Source organism: Erythrolamprus reginae, chromosome 1 (assembly GCF_031021105.1).
Source record: "Erythrolamprus reginae isolate rEryReg1 chromosome 1, rEryReg1.hap1, whole genome shotgun sequence".
In the NCBI taxonomy this organism is placed as follows: domain Eukaryota; kingdom Metazoa; phylum Chordata; class Lepidosauria; order Squamata; family Dipsadidae; genus Erythrolamprus; species Erythrolamprus reginae.
The window spans coordinates 136,079,424-136,104,973 of NC_091950.1; the positions used below are offsets into that span (position 1 = coordinate 136,079,424).

Sequence of the window (25,550 nt, forward strand, 5' to 3'; positions counted from 1 at the left end):
TCTTCTATCAAACAACATCATCTACTGAGATGCTGGTAGCATGACTTCTCTGTTGTGGTGACTGCTATAAGGAATTGCCTTCCCTTACCTCGGGTTACAATCTTTGAGCTGGTTCACCATCAGTGGACTATAGCTCAGTATCCTCTTTTCAGACAGAGTCCTGCATATAACCATACAAAAAAAAATCTGCTTTATTCTCAAATAGCTCTTTTACCAAAAGCAATCAAAAGAAAAGGCTTCCCACTCCACTTGATCTTCTTGCATGGCGGAGCTTGAGAAAGTAGTGATGCAATCATTACTTGTTTTGCATGTCAGTACAATCAACTTTGCAACTGAGAAAATGCCATTTATATTTATAGAAGACGCATGAAGATTCTGGCAAAAATTCATCCTGGTCTGCAGAGTAAAAGCTTTATTTATTTTGAGGATAGGGTTGTTTAATTTTCACCTAAACATAATGTCACATAAACTGAAGAGCTGTGCAGCATTGCACATAATTTAATGCTTTAAAACTACTCAGGCTTCTAGGCGAACATTTTATTAGCAAGCACAATGGAGCATCAGACTTCTACTGAACTGGGCAGGATTTGACAGAGTTCAGTTCCCACACACAAATTATTTTGAGAAGAATTCAAGGGCAAGGAAAAGTAAATCAGGGATGATAGGATTCCTTTCATTCTGCTCACTCCAGAATAGTTTGGCAAAAACTTTTTTTTTTTACTTCTGTCATCTATTAGGTACTTTGGAGTCAATGTCAGAATTCAGATTGGAATTCAGTATAAATCAAATGTATAGATGTTGCTCCATCTCACTGTGCATAAATATATGTCATTGGTGATACATCCTATGCAGAGTTTTGTCTTGTCATGACATTTCCTTTGCTTGACCTTCTTCCCATGTCTGCTTCTGCCTCAGGCATTCTCTCAGTAGCTCCTCTTTGGTTCCCTCTTACTGATGTATTCTTGGATGCTGTAGGTCAGTGTTTCCCAACCTTGGCAACTTGAAAATATCTGGACTTCAACTCCCAGAATTCCCCAGACAGCATTTGCTGGCTGGGGAATTCTGGGAGTTGAAGTCCAAATATCTTCAAGTTGCAAAGGTTGGGAAACACTGCTCTAGGTCATGTCTAAGACAGTGGCTTTGACACTCACCAAACCCTGCCTGCCCCTTTTTTGAATGGGTGTACAATTTCTGGCTATTGCACTCTGAACTCTGAACATCTAAAGCAAGAAGGAGGGGAAGACTCCTAAAATAGGCAATTTTTTTAGGTATTGACTTTTCTAAGCTGTTGGCATAAACATGGGTTATAATGGCTAATGTGGAATATAAATGGAACAAATGCTCACCAAAAGAAGTAGAAAAATATTTAACTATTTTAAAGTACTGAAACAAGATATAGTTAGCAAAAAAACACATATTGGGGGGAAAATATATGAAGGATTTGATTTGTAAAAATTTAGATAAAGCATTTATTTTAGCAGGGATAAAGAAATGTGTTTGTTTGTTTATTATTGTCACTTGCATGCTGCCCAACTCCTTGTGGACTCTGGGCACTAACAACAATATAAAAAAACAATTATAAAAAAACACTTAATTTTTAAAACATTCAGCCATTCAGCCAGGACTAGATGGAGCCATTCACCGGCTCCAGGCCTCCTGGAAAAGCATGTTTTTACAGCTTTTGAATGGTTTTGCATAGAAACCTTCAAATACACACAGAACTAACACTGAATGATGATTACAGTAAATATGTGGTGGTGGAAGCTATTTTGCTTGGGGCTTAGTATAATTATTTGATATGACATCTTGTCACAAATTAGGCAGCCCTGTATGTACGGTATGTAATTAGATGCTGCAGTGGAATTACTGAAATGTATGAATGAATAGAGATCAAGGTTTTTAAAAAAGTCAGCAAAAGCTTTTAAAAGGCAAATGTTAGAAAGCAAAGTATTACAAGCCTTTTTAGGGGATGAAGTAGATCAGAGGTATCAAACTCGATTCCATTACTGCATCAGAGTTATGTTTGGCTTCAAGGGATTGGTGTGGGTGTGGCCAGGGTGGATGTGGCCAGCTCAATGTCACTTGTCTCAGAAGCTCCTATGGCGGCTCAGGTGCTCTGCCAGTAAAAACAGACTCCCGAGCTCTGTTTTCGGCTGTGGCAGCCTTCTATAACTCTCTATCAATAAAAACAGAGTTCAGAAAGGCCACATGCAGCCCTTGCGGGCTTCGTTGTCAACTGCGACAGCCTCCTGTAACCCTCTGCCAGTGAAAACAAAGTTCAGGAGATTCCTTTTTGCTTGCAGAGGCACTGAAGGCAGGTCCTTCACTATTTCCAGGGTGGCCCCATGGGCCAGATCCAAGCACCCTGCTGACCAGATCCAGCCTCAGGCTGTGAGTTTTACACCCCAAAATACATGGTCCAAAATACAAATTTCACATTTCTGAGTTTCTTAATGATGTGGTAAATGAAACAATTGTGCAATTAAAGAGGTTTAGGAGTAGATACAGAATCAAGTTTGATATCAATTCCTTGGCAAAAATGAGTGGCTGGAAGTATTGAAATGTAATGCAAAGTTGTGTCTTTACACCATAAGACAGAATTGATTCTGTCAGACTGATGACTGTAATACAGTTTCTTTAAAGTACAGTACAGTATATGTATATAGCTTCAGAATGTCTTCAATATATGTCTGTCTGTCTAGTTCTCTGTCCATCTGTCATCTATCTATTATCTATCTGTTTGTTTAGTGTTGTGCTTGACTCTGGCCCAGCTCCTGCCCCAAGGAATGTGGAGGTGGATGCAGGGGAAACATCAATATGTCATAGACCTGTTTTATTGCTGACAGAGTCAGGTAGTGCAGTTTCCTCGGACGAAGAAGGTGGGGATGACTTGGAAGAGGGGGACTTGGCACACAGCCAAGGAAGCCAATCTCCATTATCTTTGGTCAATTCGGATGAGGAAGTGTTAGACCCACGCATGCACAGAATTATGCATAGAAGAGACCAATTGAAGAAATATTACAGGAGATAAGAGAGACCACCTGTGTTTGGGTGGGGCTCCAATAATTAGAGCTGCTGATATAAATAGCAGCGTGCTGGCTTGGCCGTTGTGGAAGATTATCTGGTTGTTGTTTCTTCAGGACCGTGCCTTGCTGTTTCCAGACTTTGTTGATTTTTCACGACTTTGAAACCAAAGCAGAGCAAAGTGTGGGGGTCTCACTTCATGGAAGAAGGAGGGCTGTGACATTCCTTCACAGCTGTTAGCTAAGTACTTAAGGACTGATTAAGGGGATTGTACAGACTACCAGGTTGTTTTGGGACAAGTGCTCTTTGCAATACAAAAAGGGTGCTTTGTTTCTTTTGAATTTTTGTGATAAAGAACATTGTTTTTGAATTTTCAAGTGAGTGTGTGTCTGAAATTTGTACCCTTGAATTTTCAGGAGACTCATACCATAGAGCCCGGCAGAACATTTAGTAGTTTGCATTCTTCTCATTCTACAGTAACAATTATGTCTGATGGAGGTCATTTTCAAAATTGAAAATGTTATCCATGTTACCTAGTTGAATACTTAATGATTTATTTATTCATTTATTCATTTATTCATTCATTCATTCAATTTTTATGCCGCCCTTCTCTTTAGTCTCAGGGCGGCTTACAACATGTTAGCAATATCACTTTTTAACAGAGCCAGCCTATTGACCCCACAATCCGGATCTTCATTTTACCCACCTCGGAAGGATGGAAGGCTGAGTCAACCTTGAACTGGTGATGAGATTTGAACCACTGTCCTTCAGATCTACAGTCAGCTTCAGTGGCTTGCAGTACAGCACTCTACCTGCTGCACCCCCCCCCCCCCAGCTCTTATGATCCCAATTGAAAACACAGTTGGAAAAAATTCAATTAGATTTTATTGCAGATTTTTCATACAAAAAGGGAAAAGCTTGAAATGTTTCATTTCAGTAAATTATAGACATCATTGTTCACTTATGAAATCAAATAAAGCCAGAAATTCTTCATCCTTTGTCTAGGACTTCACTATAACCCTAACTATATTTTCTATGGTCTAAACTATTGGAATTTTGTTTCCAGGATACCCACTTCATTTTATAAAAAATAAGTATCTGCAATGGAAATGAAAAGTCTGCACATCTTCAGTTTACTCACAAGATATGACTAAGGGTACCGGTAATTAAACAAGGGCTTCTCCACTAGATGTCACTACAACCCAGCATTCAATTGCATGACAACCAACATCCTGGTGAGAAATAAAGTTTGATGAAGGGTAACTTGAAAAATACATAATGTCTTAGTTGGAACCACAAAACCTCTTAAACCAAAATATTTTGCAGTTAAATGGTGGTAGAACTGTTACTCTGACAAAATTAAATCATGCACACTGAGCTGAATTATTTTTTTAAATGTATGGGTTACATCCAGTGGGGGGCCGGGAGCAATCACGCAGGCCCATGAAAGGACAGTGTGTGCGATTTCCAGGTTTTTTGCTTCTGCGCATGTGCGGAAGCAAAAAGACCCAGAAAATGGACAGAAGAGCTGCCGGTCGTTCTGATATGACCAGCAAAGCAAGATAAGGACTGCTTGTGGTGGTGCCGGGGAAGGGGGGTCATCGGGGGCTCAGGGTGTGGTGGAGGGGGGAGCCGATGGAGCTGTCACTCGCAACAGAGCTGACAGGCAACTAGTGGCAGCAGTGGGGGCTCAAGGCACGGTGGAAGGGCAAACCAATGGAGCAGCCGCTCGCGAGTGGCAGCTCTGTCCACTCGCCCCTCCACCGTGCCACAGTCCTTACTTTGCTCTCAATCTCCTGCAGATCGATGGGCCATGGCGTGGGGAGCAGGCAGGGCGGCCCCGAGCTCTAGCCTTGTGGCCTGCTGTATGCTCTCCCTTGTGCACTAAGGGATGTCTGCGCTGCAGCAGAGCAGATAGTAGGAACGCAGCCAGAACTTGGGCAGGCTGCTATTGCTGTTGGCCCCAGCTGCTGCTCTAAGCGCCGTAATGAGATTTGGCTGCTGCGCATGTGCAGCAGCTGAAATCTCACGCGTACATCCTTGTGGCAGCGAGATTTGGGCAAAAATTGCTGATTTCTTTACTTCTGCACATGCACAGAAGCAAAAACTCCGATAATTTTTACCAGAATTGCACCGGTTGTGTGTGCATGGCACGTTCACGCCCAATGACAATGGAGCAAGCCTACACGCTCCATTTCCGTCAATGGAACAGTGTTCCTGCCCTTCTGGATAGTAGCTCGTCCCTTCTTTAAACATAAGGTGGGTTACCATTATTGGCATGACAAACATAAAAGCTAGGATACCTGATGAGGGAAATTTCAGGAGGTTTGAAGCTTCACTACAGGGCCTCATAGTAATGGTGTAGTAACTGAGAGGAGCTGCAGATTTTACCACCATCTGCACAATGACTTTGATGCTGGCGCCCAGGAGAGACATTGGAACCAGCAATGTTGTTAGATGCTGAGAAGCTTCATTTCATTCAAAAGGCAGAAGCCCAGTTACTTTGTCACTGTGAGCCTGTTACATCTATGCTCTGGGCTCTGCAGAAGCTTCCTATGAGCTACAATTCTGGCTACAATTCAAAATGCTGGTTGTTAGCTGTAAATTCTTTTGTTTCTTGGCAGCAAAAGCCACTTTGAAAAGCACCTCCTCCTAAGGATATGACCCATCTGGAAGAACCTGTGGCTCCTGATGGATAACAGAGCATCAAGATTGTTTGGTTTATTTTACGCTTGTAGTTTAATGGTTTATAATGTTTGTTTGAGTCTTGCTGTGGTTGTTTTAATTCTGAGTGCCTTGTGTTTATTTGCTCTTAGTTGTTGTAAACTGACAAACCTCTGATCAGTTGCAGTGGGCATAAATGAGACAAATAAAATGTAAAATGGATGGATGGATTAGACAGATACTGTTTTAAGTACTTTCATTCAAAAACATAAAATAATTTTGGGTTGAATTAAGTTTTAAGCTAAGTTGGGCAGGTAAACAAGAAAAGTTCAGCATTCTTTATAACCAGTGTAATTCAATACCTCCATCCTCTCTGTGCTCCAACTATTGTCTGTTCTGTAAAATAGTCAATTGAAACCAAACACTTTTCTTTTGGTATAATGGTTAAGCAGCTTGAAAAAAATTCATGGGGCTTTGTTTTTGTATATGGTAACTGTAGCAAAATTATTACATGCTCAAAAATGGAAAAGTTCAGCATTATTCACAATTGAGGAATGGCTGAAGATGATGGAATTTGCAGAGGTGGCTAAATTTTTACTCTTAGAAAAGAGAACATCTACATTTACTGCTGACTGGAAACCCCTTATGGTTCTGATAATTATAAAATATTAGGTAATAGAAAAAGGAGAGCTTTTTGTAACCATAGAGAGATATTTATGTAATAATATTTGCTGCAGAAAAAATTTGGAAGCTTCTTTCTACATCTTTTTTTCTTTCTACACTTTTGTCCTTTCCTTCATTTCTTTTTTTCCTTTACTTTTTAATAGTTTGTAATAAAATTTATATAAAATAACCTGTGAAATAAGGCTGAATTGTTAAAATGAAAAATTATTTTGCCTGTTTATACACAGTCTAACAAACAATAAACAGTTCAGAAAGCTTGACTCCTAGTGGAAAGCTTTAGGTTCCTGTTATTTTACTAACACCCCCCCTTTTTTTTTAAAAAAAAAAGACCAAGGTCATTTTTTGACCTTTAGGGATAGTGGGAAGTAATGAGGATTGACATAACAATGATCATGTATAATCTTTCCCCAATTAACAGGATGCTTCAAATGTCTCTTAGACAACAAAAAGCGATAAGGTTTTTTTTAAAAAAAAAAGTTCAAAGTAATAGTAATATATAGAGAGGTTTCTCTATTGTATTTAAAACCTAAATGATACCAATGAAACAATTCCCCTTTAGAATTATTTTAAGTATATATGCTTGTTGAAAATTGCATCTCTGGCTGGTAGCTACAAAAAACTTTCAGTTTGCCAAAGAAGTCCTCTCAGCAGTTCTTCTCTGCAGCATAGATAAATGTCCTGAAATTGGAGAAATTCCAGAGTCTAGGAAATAATAAAAACAGCCACGTCCACAAGAGGCACTGAATAATTCCTGAGGAAGGTTCCCCCATCAAACATCTGGCCATTGTTGGTATCCATCCATTTCTGACCTTCTCTAGGTAGGTAGATGTCTCTCTGGAATTGCCCTTGTTCTGTTATTGGAGCAACAAGAACCTGCATTTAACAAAGATAATCTCATTAATAATATCTGAGAGACAAAATGTGTATAAATACAGTTGGTCTTAATACAGAACATTTGAACAGGTCCACAATTATTTGATCAATCCAGCTCTAGGCACATCACAAAGTTGCCAAGACACACTTTAAAATAGTAAGAGACATTTTTATTCTGCATCTGTAATTCCAATTTTTCACTTTATGTATAAAATATTTAAGACTTATAATTGCAACTTAGTTATTTCTATTAAGTGATAATATATTTTGACTAAATAATATAGGTATTTCTCATTTATATATAATAGCAATTTCAAAGAAAGGAATCCAGAGGGAGACAAAAAACCTGTTCTACATATTTTTAAATATGTAACAACCAGATGATTTAAAGAATTAGAGCGAAAATATTTACTAAAAGGTTTGTCATGAGGCACTGATTTTTAAACCAACACCACAAAATTAAGTATTATTATAATACATCACAGCATTTCAGTATGTCAGCTACTTTTAAAATCCAAAATAATAAAGAAACTATAGGATCTAGGCTGCAAAAATTCAATAGATACAGTAATGATATGATAAAGATTTTCCTAACAGGAATAAAGACAAGACTGGAGGATCCTGTCATGGAGCAGTATTACCGCAAAAAAATATTACAATCAATGTCTTGTTGCCTCAATACAGCAGCAATTAATTTTTTTTGATGAATCATAATCAGCAAATAAAAATGCTTCAACATTTAATTAGATATTGGCTGAATTTGAACTTTAATTAAAGCATTAAAGCATTAATTATTTTGTCATCTCTTCCCAGATGCCTGTTAATGCTAATTAATGATATCACATAGCACATAATTATCTTAATCATGTTGGCAAACAAAGTTTGAAATAGTTGGGATTATTACGGTCCAAAATATCTCACAGAAATATACATTGTAAACACAGGAGTGCTGTGCAATGCTTTGGCTTTGATTCATAAAGGCATTTTAGAGTGTGAAGTGGTGTGAACATGGCACTCACTTGCAATTCCTTAAAGCAGTTTTGGCTTTCCACGCGCGATGGGGAAATTGCAGAGGGCATCCATGCAAATCAGTGAAATGACATGGTTGCTTTAAAGGCTAGCACAGAGGGTGCTATGCTCACACTCCAAGACAATTTTTGGAATCAAAGCTGAATAGATTCCAATTCTATTTATATCACAATGGAGTAAACACATCATTCACTTCGCTTGTGCTTATCCCTAACCTGGTCCAGTTATGTGATATACAGTGGTACCTCTACTTACAAACTTAATTCGTTCCATGACCAGGTTCTTAAGTAGAAAAGTTTGTAAGAAGAAGCAATTTTCCACATAGGAATCAATGTAAAAGCAAATAATGCATGCGATTGGGGAAACCACAGGTAGGGTGGAGGCCCTGTTTTCTCCCAGGAGATTCCTAGAGAGGCCCCATGGAGGCTTCTCCCTGCCTTTTCCAGCCCTGTTTCCTCCCAGGATATTCCTAGAGAGGCCTCATAGAGGCTTTTCCCTACCTTTCCCAGCCCTGTTTCCTCCCAGGAGATTCCTAGAGAGGCCCCATGGAGGCTTCTTGCTGCCTTTTCCAGTTACAGTTTTGGGGGCTCGGGTTTGTAAATGGAAAATAATTCTTGAGAAGAGGTAAAAAATATCTTGAATACCCGGTTCTTATATAGAAACGTTTATAAGTAGAAGCGTTCTTAAGTAGAGGTACCACTGTATTAGGATGCCATTAAATGATTGTATCCTTCTTTACTCTGTACAAGGCAAGTTAAGGAGTGGGGTGGGTGGATTCTATCATCATAGTTTTGCTCACTTTCTACCAAATGACACCTGTCTGTGACATAGTCTCCACCAATCATCCTCTTAATTGAGATGGAAATGGAATAGGAAGAAACAGTTTTGATGGACTAGCAGATTTGATAATCTCTCCAAAGTCTCTCCAAGCTTTGCACAAGGGATTTTTAGGATTGGGAGTTGAAGTCCACAAGTCTTAAATGTTGCCAAGGTTGGAGACCCCTGTTCTATGGCATTCTATGTGGAACTTTATCTGAAAGCTGCAGCTGGTGCAGAATGTAGTGGCCAGATTGCAGAGCAGAGCTCTTAGATGTCTCTGTGAAAGCAATTTGCACCGGCTGCTAATTAGTTCCTAAAACATATGAAGACCTGAACAACTTGGAGTATTATTGGTAGACCATCTATGCTATTAGAGACTTGGGTGCTCACTATAACCATCTACTGTAAGGCTAGCTGCACATGTCAACTCTGGCAGAAAAGCATTTTGCATTTTCTCATGAGCAGTTTTTTTCCTGGGAGTGCATATGAACCACATTGACATTGCATCCTTTAAGCAGATTTTAAATAACTCTCTGTTTAGCAAAGACTTCCCCCCATGGATGTTGGATACTATTTCCCCTCCTCCACCAACTCTGTAATCAAAAACTACCTTTTATATAAGTATTTCATAAATTTATTGTAAATTGCTTGGAAAGGCATTTGATGGGAGGCAGTATGGAAATATATTAGATCTAATATATTGCTGATGTATCACTAACAAAAAAGCAATCTAAATATTTACCATGCGTTGCTTAAAAGAACATCAAACATATTCTTCTACTTCTTTTTTACTTTCTCTGCCAGCCTCCCTTTTCTATTATCTGTTTTAAAATGAAGCAGACACAGTATTCTATGCACATTATTCAAGCAAGCGACAATAGTAACTGTGACAGCTTTTCAAAATGCCTTTAAAGAAATAATCCTTTTCTCCCTCCCTCCTTAAATAAATACCGTAGCCCCAAGCATGTAATGCACACTGGTTGACTTCCATTGACTGATTGACATTCTAGTAGATTAATTCCCAAAGGCTGATGAAAGAGAACTATCATTGTAGAAGTCTTCAGGGTTTTTTTCTTCAACTGAGTGCCTTCCCAATGTGTCAGTGTCACTATATTTGATGGTTGTCATCAGCGCTAGCTGGAGTTTTGATGGGTGTGACCATCAGGTTGGGGAAGGTTGGATTATGTTTTGACAATGTCAGTCTCAATAAATATCTTTTTGCTGATGTGCTGTACAGTGTTTTTAAAGTATTTTCAGATGTGATATTATGATGCACTCTGGGGTTTCCCCCCCTCCCTTAACTGGGGAGAGATTTTCAAAAGCCTTAGGGAGCTGACATTTTCAGGTATTCTAATATGCATGTAAAAAATTGTCAGTCAGCTCTTCGGAGCTGACCTAAAATATACTAAAAAAAAAAAATCCATGCCTTACCTCCTCGCCTATGAGAAACTGGTCATCAATGGTAAAGGCAGCTGGCTCAGTGGGGCAGAGCCACCAGGTGGGTCGGAAAATTGGATCCCCACTAGATAGCCATGCCTTGCTGTATTTCTCAATGAGTGGAACCACAAAATTCTGGTGTCTCTGAATATAATGCCTGGTGAGGTTCAACACCTGTAAGAAAGGAAGGAAATTGCTTTTAAAAAAGCAACTCAAAACAAAGAAAAGGTTGTTTTAAAATAGAGTAGAGTAGTATTATATTTATTATTTGCAAACACTTCACCAAATAGATATAGGATTATCCAGAAAACATGCACTTCTTGGTATTTCATCAGTTTATGCAGCTTCTCATCATAATTAGTCACTGATGGAAATTTCCTCCCTGAACTCAATGTGGTTAGGCTTTACCATAGTTACCCATGGCAGCAGTAAAGACACATGCCTCCTGAAATATTATCTGTTGAGACACTTCAAGAGAAGAAAATGATAGAAAAGCAACTTGTGTAAAGTCAATTGGCCAAAGCCTAGAATTCTGAAAAGAGGTTTGATTTATTGATTTATTGATTTTGTCCAATACACAATGAGGGTTTTAGTGGATATACACATAGTAAAATACATAATGAAGGTTATAGAGGATGTACTCATAGTAAAATATATCTAAAAAAGAATAGAAGAAGAGATATAGGAATAGAAGAAAGGTATAGGAGATATAGGAGAGCAATAGGACAGGGGACGGAAATTGCAATCCAGTGCACTTGTACTCGCCCCTTACTGACCTCTTAGGAATCTGGATAGGTCAATCGTGGATAATCTAAGGGTAAAGTGTTGGGGGTTTGGGGATGAAACTATGGAGTCCGGTAATGAGTTCCACGCTTCAACAACTTGGTTACTGAAGTCATATTTTTTACAGTCAAGTTTGGAGTGGTTAATATTAAGTTTAAATCTGTTGTGTGCTCTTATGTTGTTGTGGTTGAAGCTGAAGTAGTCGCCAACAGGCAGGACATTGCATTATATGATCTTGTGGGCAATACTTAGATCATGTTTAAGGCGTCTTAGTTCTAAGCTTTCTAGACCCAGGATTGAAAGTCTAGTCTCGTAGGGTATTCTATTTTGAGTGGAGGAATGAAGGGCTCTTCTGGTGAAGTATCTTTGGACATTTTCAAGGGTGTTAATGTCTGAGATGCGATATGGGTTCCAAACAGATGAGCTGTATTCGAGGATGGGTCTGGCAAAAGTTTTGTAAGCTCTGGTAAGTAGTGAGAGATTGACAGAGCAGAAGCTATGTAGGATTAGGTTTACAACTCTTGAAGCCTTCTTGGCTATGTTGTTGCAGTAGGCTTTGGCACTTAAATCTTTTGTTATTAGTATACCGAGGTGTTTAACCAAGTGGGGATTATCTGTGATAATTTGAAGGGAAGGACAGGACAGGACAGGAAAGGAAATTATTTTTCGTAATTTATTTATTTATTTGGTTAGTTAGTTAGTTTGTCAGACATGTATGAGATAAAAGGTATAATTATGGACATGAACATAGGAAATGGGTACAAATAAATGGGGACAGTAGTACAGGGAGGGTAGGCACGCTGGTGCACTTATGCATTGCATTGCTATCAGTGGTGGGGCTCCTATGGGTACGGTCAGGTACGCAGTACCGGTAGCAAAATTTTGGTCAGATACACAGTACCAGTACCAGTGGGCTCTGGGTATGTTTTTCCTATCGCAGTAAATGAGGTTGAATGTGTATAATTTTAGAAGAGCTGTGTGTACATATACTTTATATAGTAGATAATCAGGGGTGGGCTACTGCCCGGATGGGGGGGGACACGCAGTGGGGTAGCGAAAATGGAGCTCCACCCCAGAACACCCAATTTGCACTGAAAGATGTTGAAACAAAATGCATAAGCCACGCCCACAGTGTGGTACTAAAAATTTTGATAGCCCATCATTGATTGCTATCCTTCTGATACAATATTCAGTTAAAACCTTTTAGGCCTGCTTAAAGAACAAGTTGGAATAAGCCGGAGTAAAAGAACAAGGGATGGCGAAAGGTGCCAGTTAGCTGCCTTTTTAGTGCCCCTCCATGGCCAAGTGAAGGGAATCCTGGCCAAGGCAACAAAGGGAAAGTGAGGGCAGTTGCCAAGAGTTACACAAAATTGCTGCTAATGATTTGGATTGCAAAGAGTCACATGAAAGGGCACGAGGAGAAGGCTACTAATAGCTAAATTGAAAGGAAGAAATGACAGAAAAGGAACTGAGGGTTGATGAGCAGAGGGGTGAAGAAGGAGAAAGATAAAGGAGGAAGAAGAGAAGGAAGGGGAATTTGAATTGGCTAGGAGAGTAGAAAAAGCCCACGAATGACATTGTGGACATGGCAAATGAGGTTTTAACTAAATTTAGTACTAAAGTATGAAGTTTTAAATAAAAGGTTGGAAGCACCTTAAAATATTACTATGATTGATGAAGGAGGAAAGTTAAGAACATAAATTAGAGAATAAATAAATGAAAATGAAAAACCAAATGTTTGCAATATTAAGAATAAAAATATCACAAGAACATTTGCTAGAATCTGAGGACAAAAAGAGGCATCCCGCAGAGACATAAACAGCCAGGAACACAAGAGAATGGAATGAATTGTTATGAAAAGGAAAATAGAAGTGAAGAGGAAAACAAAATAGATTGTTTGAGAGGACCTTCAGGGATTTTTGTTGTATCTATCTTAAGCTTGGAGATGATTAATCCTTCCAAAGGATACATTGAAGAGAGAAAAACAGTGAGAGTCAACAGAGTATATGAGATAGACAAATCTTGATAGTTCAGTGGGAATTTTATAATGAATTTTGAGAGGTTGATTCATGTCATCAAGTTTTTGTCAACACTTAGGGACCAAATAGACAGATTTTCTCCATGATGTTCTGTCCCCAATCTGGTTCTTCAATTTTTCCATTGATGCACTTATCACAATCTCTTCCATACCCATTGTCTCTGGTTTTCCTCTCCTCCCCTTTCCTTCTATCTTGCCCATTAAAACCTTCCCAAAGAGCTGGGTCTTCACATAATGTGTCCAAACTAAGATAATTTGAGCCTGGTCATTTGTGCCTCAAGGAAGAATTTTGGATTTATCTATCTATCTATCTATCTATCTATCTATCTATCTATCTATCTATCTATCTATCTATCTATCATCTATCTATTTATTGGATTTGTATGCCGCCCCTCTCCGAAGACTCGGGGCGGCTAACAGCAATAATAAAACAGCGTACAATAACAATCCAATACTAAAAACAATTAAAAATCCATTAATATAAAAACCAAACATACATACAGACATACCATGCATAAAATTGTAAAGGCCTAGGGGGAAAGAGAATCTCAATTCCCCCATGCCTGGCGGCAGAGGTGGGTTTTAAGTAGCTTACGAAAGGCAAGGAGGGTGGGGGCAATTCTAATCTCTGGGGGGAGTTGGTTCCAGAGGGCCGGGGCCACCACAGAGAAGGCTCTTCCCCTGGGTCCCACCAAACGGCATTTTGTTTAGTTGATGGGACCCGGAGAAGACCCACTCTGTGGGACCTAACTGGTCACTGGGATTCGTGCAGCAGAAGGCGGTCCCTGAGGTTTATTTGTTGGATGATCCATTTTTTTGTTTTTTACTTGTCTGTCCGTTTATTCTCAGAAGACTTAAAAGCATCAAGATAGATTTGTTCTAATTATGTTGAAATAATTTGTGATTCATGCTCAGAAGAAAAAGAATGAATGGCAAGATGCTATTTTACCTGCATTAGATCTCAAGTTTTAACACCTAAAAAGGACAAGCACATCTTGTTCAGAGGAACTTGAAAGATAGCAAATAATCAGCCTGGAAAAAGTTTTCTTTGATTTTAATACCATTAGAAAACAAAAATAAATCATTGACGTTCACCTACCCAATCACCACAACACACCCACGGTGGAGTTCTGAAAGACATTACTGGAAGAAAGGTGACAATTTGAAGCCATCTAATATATAGCTCTTCATTAGTCAGAAATTCAGCTGAAAGTGTTCCACCTTTACAAAACATACAGAAAACTAAATTAGCAGACTGCATGTTCAGCTTTAGTATTCAGCTTTAATTTTGGATTCAGTAAATGAGAAACCTCCAGTGACTTGGTAATATAATTCAAATCATTTTAACATCACTTCTCTGTTCCTTTGATAACCAGGGCAGTATTAAAACATAGCATAATCAATATCATATCGCAGATCTACCCAGTGCTGAGTTTCTGTGCTTTTACAGTCCCAATCTGCTAGTGCAGAAACCAGGGAAAGGGAGTGTGGGATGGGGACGGAAAAGTAGAATTGCTTTTAAAAATCAGCATTATTTTTTTTAAAGTGAAGATTCACAAATAATAAAGGAACTAAACCCAAGGAAAGCCTGGTCCTCTGTACATTTTGCTACTGATTAAATCTGAACACAGCAAGTGTTGTGAAGCATGTCAGAAAACTGTATAATGATTGCAGTGGAAAATAACATTTCTGACTATCTGACTCTTGAGAAAAAGCAATATAATTGGCCTGGATGGTTTTAGGTCATGAAAAATTAAACTGATACGCATTTCCAGCTGGAACAGTTCGGTACTAATACAAATAGCTGAATTTCAGACAAATGACCCAGATAATTTCCTGTTGAAAGAAGGGAAATCTTTCATCTCCCACTGTCAAACACATGCTTCATGTTCATTTTTCAAGCAGCATAGCTCTTATATAACAATAGTAATTAAAAAAAACAAAGACAATACCACAAGAGTCGAAATGGAAGAATGGAGATTAGATGTTTCATAGATGTTTCATTTTTTTCTTTTTGCTAAGCATTATATTCCTATTATCACATATTTATTGCATCTGGATCTCTTAAAGACCAATCCAACTCAATAGTTATTTTTACTTAAACTACTAGAATTAAAGTACCATTGAGAGTCTGTTCCAACGGTGCCTATCTCTTGATCAATCCAACCTCTCTCAAGACAATGAGCAGATAGTTAGTTTGGTTAGTTAGTTAGTTAGTTAATTCCCATATTTCTGAACCATCCATCTTCCTTAAAGAAGGATAATAATAATAATAATAATAATTATTATTATTGATTGGATTTGTATACCGCCCCTCTCCAAGGACTCGGATTCTGGGTGGGGTTCAATAAAATATAAATGCAGTATATAAAAATTAAAATGTTAGAATTAAAATCAATTGTTTTCAGAAGGGGCAAGAATAATTAAATCCTGTTAAAAATAATTTTAAAAGTTGAAGGGAAGTCTCTTAGGGAACCGACTAGTCTTACAGCTGCCTGCTCCTTTAGGCTTCACAAGTCAGATTGCAGAAGGGGAGGGGAGAAGAATTGGAGAACTGTCTCACCTCTGGGTGAGAATATTCTTGGGGGAACAACAATAGGGAAGGTTCTCTTCCTAGATCCTACCAGTCAGAGTTCTTTAATTGAGACAATATACCTTCCCTGCCTGACCAGGTGAGACAGGCCAATATAACGGGTCCAAGAAAGTTCTGCAGGTAGCCTGGCTTTTATGGAAAATGAAGCCATATTTTACAACACTAGGAAATTACTTTGTTATGTAAAATTGAATTATATCTGCAAATAAGTGGGAATGGCTTACAAGAAAACAAAATGTATCAGACAAACTGGACAAAAACATTTGAGCTGGCAGAAGCCAGAAAGCACTGTTTTCTACTTAGGTGACGCAAATATACCGGTAAGTGATAATGTGAAGATTTACATTGGCCAAGAGCCCTTGGAAGACATCAACATCATTTTCCCACCCTCCAGAAATGTTTAGTGGCCCATAGTCAGGACAGGGCCATTTGGCAAAATAGGACATGTCTTATTTTGTATGATATGCAAATTTACTTCCTCTGGACTGTAAACCATGGCTTAAGGCCTAACAAAGTATGACAAACTAGTCATTTATTCAATGAAGCATGGTTTAAAAAGGCAATGCTTAGCATGATAGCATGAATGTTGGAGATTATGGAAACAGATTTGAAAGCAATCTATTCCAACACTAAAAGAGAACCTTGAAATTACAGAAGCAACTTTTATTTTTAGGCAATCTAAAACCATATCAGGCTTTTAGCTAAATTTGTATGAATATGGCTTAGGCTAAATTATTTTGCACTATAACCAGTGTTCCCTCTAATTTTTTTTTTGGGGGGGGGCGGAAAAGTATAGTGTCTGAGCGGCAGTCCCTTCGGGACTGGGCGGCACAGAAATAATAAATAAATGAATGAATGAATGAATGAATGAATGAATAAATAATAAACAAACAAATAAATAAACAAACAAACAAACAAATAAAAACCCACCCTGTTTTGCCTCAGAGAATTTCAAAATAAAATACTGTACTGTGTGTCTATAACAGTGAGCTCATAATAGGGCAACTCTATCAATATCAAAATGCCATTTAAATAGTTGAGCTAGTTTCAAACTAGATTTTGATTTTCTTTCTCTCTTCCTTACTCCCATTCTTTTTCTTTTTCTTTTCCTTCCTCTCTTTTTTCTATCTGTTTCTCTCTCTTCCTCTCTTCCTCTCTCTCTCCTTCCCTCTCACTCTTTCCCTCTCGGCTTCTGGGCAGGTTTGGAAAATTCTGAGTTGATGATGATTTTTAAGTGAGCGATTGCTCACTGCTCAGCTTAGAGGGAACTATGACTATAACTATTTGCACACAATCTGCCCCATTCAATTCTATCTTTAGCAGAATGCCTTTCCCCAGGCTTGGGATGGATGCATTTGACATAAAGATCTAGTTCTATTTATTCGGTGACAGATTCCTCATTGGCCCTGAGGCTGGTTGCCTTCTTCTTTCAGTTTAGGAAAGAGCTTCAACCTCTTTGTTCAGCTTTTAAGGGTTTGCCTTTTTTTCCTGCTGCCTTCAATTATTTTAAGACTAAATGTTGAATGCTGCCTGAAGCCATAAAATGAAAGTCAGTAGACTGGTTGATGACATTTCCATAAAATTGGAAAAATACCATGTTTCTTGTCCTCTACAAGTACGGAAGCAGTGACAATTTGGAGATGCTCAATTGCTTCATTTTAGATTTTGCAGATGTCCAGAAAGCTTGTTGGCATAACTTGAGCTAAATGATCCAAATTGATGCCTGATGAACAACAGCCTAAAGTATCTGGCCATTTTCATTCATAATCAGAAATCTGACATACAGTTTCATATCTTATCAAAGGAAACTATCTTTTAGTCAGGTCATTTATCAACATAACACATGATTATGCTGATTGGCTTCATGTCTTCAGTTTTCAGATCAAAACCATTTTAGCTCTACTTGGAATCCGAAGGCATTAAAGCTGGTAGACTTTTACACAGAAAACATACCATATCTCTGAGCTCTGGAATATATGTAACCCATGCTATGAATCAGCTACGAATCAGTTAGATGAATGAAGCCAGGATTAAATACATATGGGTTTTCTACTTATAACCTTCAATTGTTTTTACTGGCACACAGACTAATGACTGATAACTGAAATCCAATAAATCCAGTGTGGTGGCAAAATTGGACACTGATGTCATTTTGTGTACATCTGTCTCCCAGTAGAAATCTTAAAAGCTGCCTTTTATTGCCAGACCAGTAATCCATCTAAGTAAACAAATTGACTGGCAGTGACTTTAGTAGAGTTTCAATAAGGATTTGCTCTCCCGGAATATAACATAGAAAAGAATAGAATAGAATAAAATGTTATTGGTCAGGTGTGATTGGGCACACAAGGAATTTCTCTTGGTGCACATGCTCTCAGTGTACATAAAAGAAAATATAAGTTCATCAAGAATCATAAGATACAACACTTAATGATAGTCCACGTACAAATAAGCAATCAAATCATATTAGGAATCAGTCAGTATAAATTGTAAGGATACAAGCAACAAAGTTATACAGTCGGAGGAGATAGGTGATGCAAAGTTATACAGTTGGAGGAGATAGGTGATGGGAATGATGAGAAGATTAATAGTAATGCAGACTTAGTAAATAGTTTGACAGTTATGAGGGAATTGTTTGTTTAGCAGAGTGATGGCGTGGGTGGTGGTTTTCAAGTGGGATAGCACTAGCCTTTCAAAGGTTTTCATAACTACAGACATTAAAGCAACTGGTCTGTAGTCATTCTGTTCCTTGATGGTGGGCTTCTTTAGTACTGGGATGATAGTAGAGTATTTGATATTGTTAATACATTTCTGGCCTGATTGTACAACATTCTATTACCTTTTCTGTAGGCTTCCTCTTTGGAACAATGTAACTGCTTAAATTTAGCTGTGAACCAAGGTTTGTTGTTCCTGTATATTCACAAGTTCCTGGTTGGTACCCATAGATCTTCACAGAAGGTGACATGATTTTATAGTATCTATGAGTTCATCCAGATCTGCAGAAATATCTTCCAAAATATTCCAATCAGTGCAGTCAAAGCAAGCCTGCAGCTTCATCTTTGCCTCCTCAGTCCAAGTCCTCTCTGATTTAATTGTTAATTTTGTGATTTTAAATCTTTGCCTGTAAGCAGGTACAACATGAATCATGCAAAGATCAGAGTGTCCCACAGCTGCTCATTGTAAAGACCTATAAGTATCTTTTAGTGTTGTGTAGCAATGGTCTAAAGCAGTAATGGCAAAAAAAATTTCCTCGGATGCTGAAAGAGCATGTGCACACACTATCACGTGCATGTGAGTGTCCACAACCATAATTCAATGCCTGCGGAGGGCAAAAACAGGTTCCCCTACCCGCCGGAGGCCCTCTGGAGGCTGGAAACAGACTGTTTCCCAACTTCTGGTAGACCCAGTAGGCTCGTGTTTCACCCTCCCCAGGCTCCAAAGGCTTCCCTGGAGCCAGCAGAGGGTAAAAATGCGCTCCCCCATCCTTCCCATTTCTTAGAGGCCTTCCGAAAGCAAAAAATGCCCTCCTAGAGCCTCTGTGGGAGCTAAAAATCAGCTGGCCAGCACACACATGCACATTGGAGCTGAGATAGGGCAATGGCTTGCATGTCAGTAGATATGGCTCCATGTGCCACCTGTGGCACCTGTGCCATAGGTTCACCATCACTGGTCTAAAGTATTCTTGCCTCTAGTGGGACAATTGACATTCTGAAACTATTTTGGTAGGTCTTTCCTTAAATTTGCCTTATTTAAACCTCCCAAAATAGTGGCCAGTGAATCGGAGTATTTGGCTTCAGCTTCCATAATTTGGTCAGCTAGAGCTCTTAATGCCTTTTTTATACAGGCTTGTGGAGGAATATACATTGCAATTAGTAAAAATGAAGTAAATTCTCGAGGAGAATAAAAAGATGATAAGTAAGGATTCCAAGTTTTCATCACAGAATTTTTGTATTATAGTTATGTCCTGAGGCCAGCTGTCGTTTATATATATCCCTTTCCCCCTTGATAATTCTACAATCCTGTCTATTCTAAGTATTTGAAACCCTGGTATGCTATTGTCATAGATTTCCTCATTTAGCCAGGGTTCAATAAAGCATAGGGCAGATGCATTGTGAAAATCAGAACGGCATCTATTTAAAAGGAGTAGTTCATCCATCTTGTTAGCAAGTGAACGTAAATTGGTAAGAAAAATTGAAAGGAGCAGGGTTTTTACATTCCCTTATTCCTTAGTCTTTTTAAAATTCCTGCCTTTTTACTCCTTCATCTCTGCCATCCGTGTTTGCTTTTGGTGATCCATAGTTCTGGAGAATTAGCTTTCTCCTGTGTTAGAATCTCCTGCGTTTGTAAAGACAAGTGGGGATGAGGTTAAAGACAGCTGCTCCTTAAAGAAGTGTTCCTTAATTCTTAGCAGATGGTCTCAGGAGTATGAAATCCATAGAGAATCACAGAGAATAATAGAAAATAAAGAAACCATTTGAGAGCATTTCACCGAGGCAGCGTCATTGGCGCCATCTTGGAGAATTTCCAAGATGGTGCCAGTAATCCATCTAGATATACAAATTAACTGGTAGTGACTTGGTGGAGTTTCAATAAGGATTTGCTCCCCCTGAATATTACATAGAAAAGGCAGCACTGGATTTGTAATTTTCTGTTTATGGATATGATATACTGGAAAGTTATTGCCTGGTGGTTTTTCATTTATATCTGTATTACCCTTTTAAAAAAGCTTTTGAAAGAAGCAGACCATATAATAATATTACCTATTGCATCTGGAATGAAAAAGTTATAGCCAAGAAGACTATAATGAAGCACAGATGGAATAATCCCTTTCAAACCAGTGTAACTCCAATCAGATTGTCGTGGATTCATTTGGAAAAAGAGTGGCAGGTGGCTGCATCTATAAGCAATACAAATAATTTTATGGTAAACATGGAATTACTCAAATGCACAGTAAGTGCTTACTGAAATTACCAAATGCTGCATCAAAATCACAAAAAGTCAAATAGACCTTGAACATGAAAACAGACTCTGCTTTTAATGTATCATTCCTAACTTGCTAAATAGAAAGACTAGGCCAGAATAAATGGTTGCATACATGGCTTTGGGGATCAACCACTCTGCTATTCACTAGAATGCGGCAAACAGAAGAGCAGTGTGGCTAGTTGACGTTTCCTTCTAGAGAATTCCTCTAGAAAATGAATTTGTGAAGCTCTTTCAACACAGCTAGGGGATTAAAAGACAAGAATTTCATCACTCAAAAAGAATGGAAAGCAGCCGTTCAAAAAGTTCGGATTAAAGCCTGTACTCAAAAACACTAACTGGAATTTCTATTTCCTGGCATGAGATGTTAGATCTTCATGAAGTTTCCAATCTGCAGATTCTCAAATTTGTGCTAGGGGACTTAGAGTCCTGACACACTGGCATTCTTTCTTTCTTCTGCTTAAAATGAGGTGAACAACCAAATTATTATTAGTACAGTATTATTATTTCAATTTTTAGATTGCCCTTCTCGGGAGACTAATGATGTCATAGCACTCTTCCCGACAGTAGCCAATACCTTATGTACTTATTGTGAAGTGGGGATAATGATCAAGGTGGAGACTGGGTGCTAATTTGTCCTTCGTTTATTAGCCAACCTGAAGGAACACATATTGTCTTGAGAATTAGTGAATAGGGATGGTGAGATTTGGCATGACAATCTCTCTGTGAGGGGTTTGAGAAGGAAAAAAATATAGATGTGTATAAGTATCCTAAGAAAATAAACCCAGCATATCGGAATAGGATGATAATCTGAGTCCTGTGAGCACATCTACCTTGGTTCTAAAATAAAACAAAATACCTCTGCATTTTGCAGCTGAAATAGAAATCTTTTTTAGATGGAATCAATTGTTATTTCAATAGCAACAGAATTTGTGGAAGCTCAAGTCACACTAAAGAATTTTGAGTCCATGATGGAGGGCTGTTGGTGAATGAGGTCTACTTGAAATATGGAGTACAGAATCCTTCCTTTTTCCAACTGAAGGTTATTAGAGAAAAGGATACATTATAAAAGGAATCGCAATTCAACAGTTGAACCCATCTTGATCCCAGGTACAGTTTGGAATGTATGCTATGCCCCGCTCCAAAGGAATGAGCTTTCTCCATCCTAGTGCTTTTAACACTGAATGTAAAGCATAACTCCCACCTTTTACTGCTCCAATGTTTGCCATCATCTTGATACCCTAAAGGTCCTGTATATTTTAGGAGATAAGATGGAGCTCTTTGTCATTCCCCAAAATGCTGGGAAGACCATTTATTTCATGATATACTGCTCTTTCATTGCAGAAAATTAATGGGGAAATAGTCCCATAGTAAATATACTGTAAATGATAAGCCTTTCCACTTGTAACTGATTGGGGGAAAGCATTGTTATAAAAAGAAAGTGGAGGACTTCAGGGCCAATCAGTGCTTTCCTTAATTCTTTGTTGAACTTTGTCTGAAAAATAAACTAACCCAATATTCTTAATCCCACACTAAACCTGAAAATAGGAAGAAGGAAGAATATACTGCATATATATATTTGAGGACAGCTACTTTTTCCAAATTAGTGCTCTTTGCAGTGTATATGTTTGAGGTCATTTCCCACAATTCCCATGGTTCTTAGACATATATTTGGAAATAGGGGAAGAAGCTCTGATTTGGGGAAGGTGATTGCTGAGAACCCTAAATCAAAGAAGTACAGCATTAACAAGTATTGTCTTTCAATTTTTTAAAAAATATAAAGGCAACAAAAAGTCACCTTTTGGCAAGATGGGTGACAAATTTAATAAACAAAAGATTGGAAGACAGGCCTGCCTTAGGACAAGATATAATGTGAGATTTTTTTTCCTGAAACCAACCTTGTAGCACCAGTAATTATTGATGAATTTCCCAACATTGTTGCTATTGAGGCCAAAATACGGATGTACTTATCCCCCCTGAGTTCCACAGGAGGTGGGATCACTTGGTCCATAAATATGTTGTCTTCACTACCTTCAAAAACCACGTACTTTGCCCCCAGTTGCTGCTTCAGGAGCTTCACCTGGTCCAGGTACCAGAGCACTGCAGCCCGATTGGTTACATTCAGACAGGCTGAAAACTGCCCTTTCCATTTGGCGAGGAGTGGCACCTGTAATGGAAAGATGGACATAAGAAAGCAGTAGCAGAAGTGGAGACTAATTCCTATAAATGGATTAGCCAACAAGATTCATCCACTAAATTGGAGGACTAAAAAAGCTCAGCTTTGATTACATAGTATCAGACTTACAGAATTTATGTATGATCTGCAAGTAGGCAAACTGATTGAATAGAGGTGAGAAACTTAACAAAGAAAAGTCAATATATGAAAGGTGAGTGAATACAGGGTAACACAACTGATTTGCAAGATGGAAAAGGTACCACGAATAGTATTCAGTATACAAGAACTGGGTATGTCTAGTTTAATGAAAAGAAGGACTAGGGGAGACATAATAGCAGTGTTCCAATATCTCAGGAGTCGCTACAAAGAAGGAGTCAACCTATTCTCCAAAATACCTGAAGGTAGAACAAGAAGCAATAGGTGGAAACTAATCAAGGAGAGAAGCAACTTAGAACTAAGGAGAAATTTCCTGACAGTTAGAACAACTAATCCATGGAATAGCTTGCCTTCAGAAGTTGTGAATGCTCCAACACTGGAAGTTTTTAAGATGTTGGATAACCATTTGTCTGAAGTGGTGTAAGGTTTCCTGCCTAAGCAGGGGGTTGGACTAGAAGACCTCCAAGATACCTTCCAACTCTGTTATTATTATTACAAATTTTAACTTTCTTTTGCCAGGTCTTATCTTATCTCAGGTCTGTTGTTTCTTTGGCTTACTGTTTCTTATTCTTTTTCTGCATGCTGTGTCCACTCTAAGGAAATTGCATGATAGGTGTTTACTTATTTAATAGCATTTTTGTACTGCTCCAATACAAACCATTCTGGGTCATCACACAACATACTTATTTGTGTTCGCGATGTAGAAAATATCTCCATAGCAAAGTTTCCACTTCTTAATCTTTCACAAGATTATACTTCACACTTTGAAGCATTACTGGGATGGTTATCTTTTCAGGTAACCCCAGAATGCTGAAAACATGTTGGAGACACTGCAGTGCTCGCTCTCTAACTGATCAGGAGAAGAGTATCTCCCAATGAATGCCTCACCCCCTGATCTTCTGGAGCAACAAAGGTCACTCAGAGAAGGAAACACAATACAGGTAGTCCTTGACTTAAGACCACAATTCATTGCATTGGCTGCCGATCAGTTTCCGGTCACAATTCAAAGTGTTGGTCATGACCTTTAAAGCCCTACATGGCATTGAACCAGAGTACCTCCGGAACCGCCTGCTACCGCACAAATCCCAGCGACCGATAAGGTCCCACAGAGTTGGCCTTCTCCGGGTCCCATCGACTAAACAATGTCGTTTGGCGGGCCCCAGGGGAAGAGCCTTCTCTGTGGCGGCCCCAGCCCTCTGGAACCAACTCCCCCTGGAGATTAGAACTGCCCCCACCCTCCCTGTCTTTCGTAAACTACTCAAGACTCACTTATACCGCCAGGCATGGGGGAGTTGAGATACCTTTCCCCCAGGCTTTTTTATACTTTGTTTTATGTTTGGTATAAATGTGTTGTTTGGTTTTTTAAATGATAGGGTTTTATATGTTTTTTAATATTAGATTTGTTCCACTACTATATTGTTTTTATTACTGTTGTGAGCCGCCCCGAGTCTCTGGAGAGGGGCGGCATGCTAATAAATAAATAAATAAATAAATGAACGAACGAACGAACGAACAAACAAACAAACAAACAAACAAACAAACAAACAAACAAAATTAATTAATTAATTAATTAATCCCAAAATTTCTGTTGCTAAGCAAGATCATTGTTAACTGAGTTTTGACTCATTTTACAACCTTTCTTGCCACAGTTATTAAGTGAATCACCGCAGTTGTTAAGTTAGTAACATGGTTGTGAAGTGGACCTGGCTTCCCCATTGACTTTGCTTGTCAGAAGGTTGCAAAAAAACAATCACATGACAATGCAACCGTCATAAATATGAATAAGTTGCTAAGCATCTGGATTTTGATCTGTAGGGATGCTGCAATGGTCATGAGTCCGAAAGAACAGTCAGAAGTTCCTTTTTTCAGTGCTGGTGTAACTTCAGATGGTCACTAAATGAATTGTTGTAAGTCAAGGACTACCTGTAGATTTTTATTGTCTCCCCAAGTATTTTTGCAAAAGCAACAAAAAAGTGGTTAATCACAGACCCAAACCACAAGCACATGACTATATGGATATTGTAATATAAACGCAAGGACTGATCATAAGCAGAAGTGGGTTTCAGCAAGTTCTGACCAGTTCTGGAGAACCAGTAGCGGAGATTTTGAGTAGTTTGCAGAATCATTAAATACCACCTCTGCCTGGCCCCACCCCCATAGATTATCTGCCTCCTGAGTCCCAGCTGATCAAGAGGAAATGGGGATTTTGTAGTAACCTTCCCCTGGAGTGGGGTGCGAATGGAGATTTTACAGTATCCTTCCCCTGCCATGCCCACCAAGCCATATCATAGAACTAC

At 38.7% G+C, this 25,550-nt stretch overlaps 1 protein-coding gene across 1 annotated transcript in view; it reads right to left on the minus strand.

Moving 5' to 3' along the window:
- Positions 1-6,453: 6,453 nt before the first annotated feature.
- The window catches only part of LOC139158478 (SITS-binding protein-like), a 32,487-nt gene continuing 13,390 nt past the window's right edge, over positions 6,454-25,550 (minus strand). The window contains exons 6-10 of the mRNA XM_070735794.1: positions 22,820-23,088; positions 20,702-20,838; positions 14,451-14,572; positions 10,525-10,704; positions 6,454-7,245 (exon numbers count right to left, since the gene is read on the minus strand). Coding sequence (XP_070591895.1) covers positions 7,075-7,245; positions 10,525-10,704; positions 14,451-14,572; positions 20,702-20,838; positions 22,820-23,088 — 879 coding nt within the window. The 3' untranslated portion in view covers positions 6,454-7,074. The remainder of the gene's footprint in view (positions 7,246-10,524; positions 10,705-14,450; positions 14,573-20,701; positions 20,839-22,819; positions 23,089-25,550) is intronic.